The following is a 6,521-nucleotide window of genomic DNA, read 5'->3' as shown; positions in this document are numbered from 1 at the left end:
ACAATCCAATTAAGTACTTCAAACCTAAACCTAAAATGATAAGTGCAAATAAAGTGTCGGTTCTAACTTCTATGGGTTGAGTGTATTTTCCCTTATAACTAACGTGTTGTTTAACAATGGTTTTATCCTCAATCTTTTCTTCCAATTATCAAGAGTTAATCTTGTTGTGGTGCATAATTATTCTCAGCTCTCGATGCATTTCCATATAGAAATGTTAAATACTATAATTTTATTAAACATCAATCCAACAAAATTAATGTGACACTCTTAACTGACTATTAAATTAATTATTATCAAATAAATAAATCTAATAGTTAATTTTAAATATCACGTCAACATTATTAAACATATCCATGTAAGCTAGCATCCATTAAAACCACCCTTTTGTCGTGTACGTACGTTGCGCTGCATCCGACTCATAATTAATTTTCAGAATGTTTTCAAACTCTGGTGACAACCTCAAATCTTAGCAGTAAGATTTGATTCCTTCGTTTGTAGTTTCCTTAAAAAATAATTGCCTGTTTCTCTAGAAGGTGGTGCTTATTCTAATTTTGTGCCATGCTTCAAACGTGTGTGTATATATATATTACTTCTTTAATTTTTGGGCTATTACAATCATTTAATTAATAGACCAAAAGAATATCAAACCAAAACAGAAAAAAGAGCTGGGTGACAGGATAATTAAAAACATCCAACGAATTTTTGAATTAATATTATTGTTAAATAAATAATAAATCTAATAATTAATTTAAAGTCAATTCGACATTATCAGATAATCCCATACATCCGAGTCTTGATATAAATAATGTTTTCAACCTCGTAGGATTTGATAAGATTTGATAATATTTTATTCCTTCGTTTATAGTGTCTTTCTTTGATAAGAGCCTGTTTCTCTATGTTAGTTTAAGAAGTATTAAATTGGCTGGATTCGTGTAAACAAAATAATTGTGTTTAATTAGCTTGTTAAATTGTGCAGTGTGAAAGATAGCAAAATAAGCAAAATATGTGAATCACACAGGGTCTCATCTGGAGGCTCGTCTGCACTACGTCCGGACGAGAAGAAGAAATTTTTTCCAGAAAGCTTCGTTTGAAGGCTCGTCTGCACCTTCGTCCAGACGAGATTGATATGCAAGAAAACCCGAGAGGTTCATCTGAAGTTTCGTCTGCACCTTCGTCCGAACGAGAGTGATATGCCAAAAACCCGAGAGCTTCGTCTGAAGTCTTGTCTGCACCCTCGTCCGGACGCGCCGCTACAGAGAACTAGTGTTAGCGATTTTTTAACCTAGATTCGTCCGAACGAACATTCATGTCGTTCGGACGCCTAGTGCATTGCGTGAAATATTTACTTAGAAAAATAGTTCTCGTCCGGACGAACTTACTAACTGTCCGGACGCGTAGTGGCAGATAAGGTTGTTAGTATTTGAATTTGTACTTTTAACTGGACTAGGAGTCTATGGTCTATATAATTGGAACTATGCATAGACGTAGTGGTACGATTTCTAATTAGGTTTTAAGAGATCTTGGGCTTAGCAAGGAGTTGAAGAAATCGAAGTCAACCGGAGTTCCGGTGAAGGGAGATCACGTAGAAGGGACAATCCAGATGTTCTGGAAGAACTACTGCGGTAGCAGATAAGTGGGTCGCTTGTCTGGTATACTTAAATGTCAAAGTGCATAGGTTATGTAAGTCTTCAACATTAAGATATTTCTTGTTATTCTACTGATTTAGTTGATTTCTTGGGTTTGGCTGCCCCGGAGAGGTTTTACATTTAGAGAATTCTCTAAATGGTTTCCTCTTCGTAAACAAATCTTTGTGTTTCTTGATGATTGATTTATTTCCGCACATGATTGTTTATTTTGGGAGTCGATTAGTATTTCACTCTAGAAGCTAGGTGGGGCTTATTCTAACTTTGTGCCATGCTTCAAACGTGTGTTACTTCTTTTTGGTTTCTCACAATCATTTGGGACGACAAAAAGTAGCTACAGACAAGTTTGTAGTTACAAACCAGTTTTGCTTTTTTATGTTTCGTAAGAAAAATTAGGAAAACAAAAGAATACCCCACAAATCAAACTTGCACATACAGATTAGCTTAGAAGAAGAGATGATGGCTTCGGATATAGATATTAGGTTAATTAGAAGACTAAACTTTAAAGAGCTCATTGGTGATGCTCTAATGGAAGAACCACATAAATTGTTCTTTGTTTTCATATCTTCTATTCATTTATTTATAGTATCTATTTTTTTTTTTTAAGAAAAAAAAAAAAGAGTAGTACGTAGAGTGAACCTATTAGATTTTGCTTGAGTTTCTTTATTGCTCGCTTCATTTTCTTCTTGTTAATGATTTATACCTCATTTTACACTTCTATCTATTCTCTGCATTTTCTATAATATTTCAAAACATTAACACCCCTTCTCTCATCTTGGAAAAAACTCACTCGTCAAAAAAATGAACAAGAATTTGATCTTCACCTTTGATATCACAAAACTTTTATAAATAAGGATTTGATATAAGAACATAGCTTTTTCAAAAAGAAAATTGGATTGAAAGAAATTATTTTAATTTAGTCTATTAAACCGACATATGTTCAAAATACATATGATTCTCATTCGATTCAGATAAAAACTTGATCCATTTGATAACCAAAATAACTTCCATAAACCCCCGGTAATGGGCAAAAATATGATTTATCCTATGGATAGTCCAACTAGACAGGCTAAAATTTGCAAAGAAAATTGGATTCAAATCCCAACAATCCGAGTAGCAAATGGAAGTGAGTTTTTATGGAGTCTATCTATCCAAACAAGTGAGTGAATATGATCAGAATCTCTGCAATTTCATAATTTAGTTTTTTACTTACTCGATAACATATCACCTATTTAAACAGTTGACACATTTCACGTAGTTAGATATAACAAAGGGTGAGATTTTCCTAGTAACATAATTCAGATTATGATCCGAGTGAAATGAAATTCCATATTAATTGGGCAAATGAATCTGATATAAATACTCTCACATAAATTGGTGGGATCTCCCTCCAACAAAGTTACCCAAATTAAATTCTATATACCCTTGGATTGGTGTAGAAAGGCTGAAAAAGTGTGAATAAAAAGGAAAGCATAAGTCTTAATAAATGCCCCAATGCAGGGACGGGCGCCTGACCCAAAATTGTCTCTTGTCAACTTTGACTTTACTTCTCAATATCACGCCCATGTACTTTCAATCACATGAACAAAATCTCACTCCACTCCCATTTATCACTTCCACTTCACAACCACCTCATCCTCAAAGTTTGACCCACACATTATTTTGACCACTTAACTTATCACTCCGTACCCCTAACATTTCCACCCATTAAATAAAAAAAAAAAACTATGCGTCAACGTCTCTCTAGAATTCTTAAGATTTATATGAGGATTGAGTTCCCATAATATATATATATATATATATATATATATATATATATATATATATTGGTTTTCAAGAGAATTGTCAAAGATGTCTTTCTGTTTTGACCTTATTTATGTAATTTTAACTAGAGTAATTAATGACAAACCCATTATTCTAGCAATGGTATATGTAAGACTCATATTTTCCTTTCTTAAAAGTAAAGTGACTTTTAAATTTATTATTTAATTTAGAAATAAGTTACTATTAGATTTCAATTTTATAGTAATTTTAAAAGTTATATTATTTTTAAGAGGATAAAAAGAAAAAAAAAAGAGAATTACAAATAATATTACTTTATACGATTAATTATTTTAATTGTATGATAGACGTATAATAATTTACTAAATAATATTATCCATTCTCTTAATTTGCTTACCCAATAAAGTGATCATTGAGTATAAATTTTGAAAGGACAAAATCCTTGTACATGTCGTAAAAAAAATTAAAAAAAAAAAAGGAGATAAGAAGACGAAGCTGTCACGTCAGGATTGCAATATAAATGTTGAGTATTATAAAACTGTGTATATAGATTTACTCAATAAAAAGATTATAAATATATATATATATATAAAGGAAAAAAAATAATAATAATAATAAAAGGCTTATAAATTTTAAAAGAACTCATTAATACAGTCTCCGGCCCACCCGTCCCACCGGCCCATCTGTCCCACTTGATCTCCCCGCTCCTCGATTTAAACCCCTCTCACCAGCCCCTTTTTCACCGCCATTACCACCATCTCCGTTCTCCTCCCGTGCCGTACGTTCTAAAACTTCCTTTTTTTTCTCCGTCAAACACTGAAAAAATGGGTAGCCTTGATTTGAGCTCCGTCGACTCTTCCTCTCCCCAGCGTGAATTCAAGCCCTTAGACCCCGAAGAATTCCGACAACATGCCCACCAGATGGTCGACTTCATAGCCGACTACTACAAACAAATCGAAACCTTCCCAGTTCTCAGCCAAGTCCAGCCCGACTACCTCCGCAACCGTCTCCCCGGAGCTGCACCATACCTTCCTGAATCGCTACAAACCATTCTCACAGACGTAACCAATCACATAATCCCCGGTATGACTCATTGGTTAAGCCCAAACTTCTTTGCCTTCTTTCCGGCCACTGTCAGCACCGCTGCTTTCCTCGGAGAAATGCTGTGCACCTCGTTTAATGCCGTCGGTTTCAACTGGCTTGCCTCCCCGGCGGCCACGGAGCTCGAGATCATTGTCATGGACTGGTTAGCCAGCATGCTTAAACTCCCGAAGTCTTTTATGTTCTCCGGCACCGGCGGCGGAGTCATTCAAAACACCACGAGTGAAGCAATTCTAGTTACTCTCGTCGCCGCCAGAGATCGCGAGCTACGTGCAAAAGGGACCGATGAAATACAAAAGCTCGTCGTGTATTGCTCCGACCAGACACATTCGACTTTCACTAAGGCTGCCAAACTTGCCGGCATCAGTCCCCGCAACGTAAAGTCTATCCCGACAAACATTGATACAGATTTTGCTTTGTCGCCAGTTCTGCTACGTACTGTTGTGGAGGCTGACGTGGCGTCCGGGCTGGTCCCACTTTATGTTTGTGCCACCGTGGGGACAACCTCAACCACTGCAGTTGATCCTCTCGAGCTGCTTGCCGACGTGGCAAGCGAGTACGGGATGTGGATGCATGTGGACGCTGCTTACGGCGGTAGCGCATGCATTTGTCCCGAGTTTAGGCACTACTTGGACGGGATCGACCGAGTCGACTCACTGAGTCTGAGCCCGCACAAGTGGCTGCTCTGCTACTTGGATTGCTGCTGCATGTGGGTCAAGAACCCGAGCTTACTGGTGAAAGCATTGAGCACCGACCCGGAGTACTTGAGAAACAAAGCGAGCGAGTCGGACTCGGTGGTGGATTTCAAGGACTGGCAAGTGGGTACGGGTCGAAAATTCAAGTCGCTCCGTCTTTGGCTCGTGCTGCGCAGCTACGGCGTAGCGAATCTCGAGAGCCACATCCGGTCCGACGTGCGGATGGCGAAGATGTTCGAGGGGCTCGTGAAATCCGACCCGCGGTTCGAAATCGTGGTGCCGAGGTGGTTCGCGCTGGTGTGCTTCAGGCTAAACCCGCTTTCATGGGCCGGGTCGGGTAACACAGAAGTCCTGAACCGGAAGCTGCTCGAGTGGGTGAACTCAAGCGGGCTCGTTTACATGACCCACACAATAGTCGGTGGGGTATACCTCCTGAGGTTCGCGGTGGGGGCCACACTTACAGAAGAGCACCACGTGGTTGACGCGTGGAAACTGATCAAAGAAGGAGCTGATGCCGTTCTTAAGGGCGGATGCAATTGATGATAAGCTCTTGTCACCTTTTGTGCCTTGAAACAAACTGGTTTCTGGTGGAGTTTTTTTTTTGTTTGGAAAATGCAGTTTATCTCTTTGAAATTTTTGGGATTTTTTAATTTTAATTTCAAAGTTCAAAAATTGGCAATCTACCCTCCTAAAGTTTTAAAATTTGACAATTTAAACCATCCGTTTAATTTTTTCGTCTAAATAGACGGAAATCTATGAAATTACATCATTACCCTCAAGCTTTTTTTTTTAAAAAAAAAAAAATTTCCGTACAATTTAACAGAAATTAGTAACGGAAGGTTTAAATTGCCAATTTTTAAAACTTCAGAGGGGTAGATTGCCAATTTTTGAACTTTGTGGTTAAAATTGAAAAATCCCTGAAACATCAAGGGTAAATTGCATTTTCCTTTTTTTTTTTTTTTTTTTTTTTAATATTTCCATTGAGGCAAATTGTGAAGGAAAGGGTGTAAAAGTCGAGTAGCGAATATAACTACTTAAAAACCCTTGAAATAAAAAAGGAAAGAGAAATAAAACTTAATAAATATTTCAACAACTCTTTACTCTCGATCTCTTTGAAGCCGAGCAGATGGATAAATAATAATAATAATAATAATAATAATAATAATAAAGAAGAAAGAAATCACGTTGAGTATTCCAAATTTGTTGGGTGAGCCGAAAGTGCCTTAATTAATTAGAATGGTCTAGAAATGGACCTACTGTCTTCAATATTCACAACTAATTAGGCAAAAAAGTCGCCTAC

The 6,521-nt window shown here is 37.2% G+C and overlaps 1 protein-coding gene across 1 annotated transcript; it reads left to right on the top strand.

Annotated features, from left to right (window-relative positions):
• Positions 1–4,121: 4,121 nt before the first annotated feature.
• On the top strand, positions 4,122–6,280 carry LOC132181322 (tryptophan decarboxylase TDC2-like). The gene has a single exon (XM_059594496.1). It carries the CDS (start codon positions 4,250–4,252, stop codon positions 5,759–5,761), a length of 1,512 nt encoding a protein of 503 aa, XP_059450479.1. The 5' UTR covers positions 4,122–4,249; the 3' UTR covers positions 5,762–6,280.
• The last annotated feature ends 241 nt before the right edge of the window (positions 6,281–6,521 follow it).

Source organism: Corylus avellana, chromosome ca5 (genome assembly GCF_901000735.1).
Source record: "Corylus avellana chromosome ca5, CavTom2PMs-1.0".
Taxonomy (NCBI): Eukaryota; Viridiplantae; Streptophyta; class Magnoliopsida; order Fagales; family Betulaceae; genus Corylus; species Corylus avellana.
The sequence above is the reverse complement of the archived record's forward strand: the minus strand, read 5'-3'. Positions and strand labels throughout refer to the sequence as shown.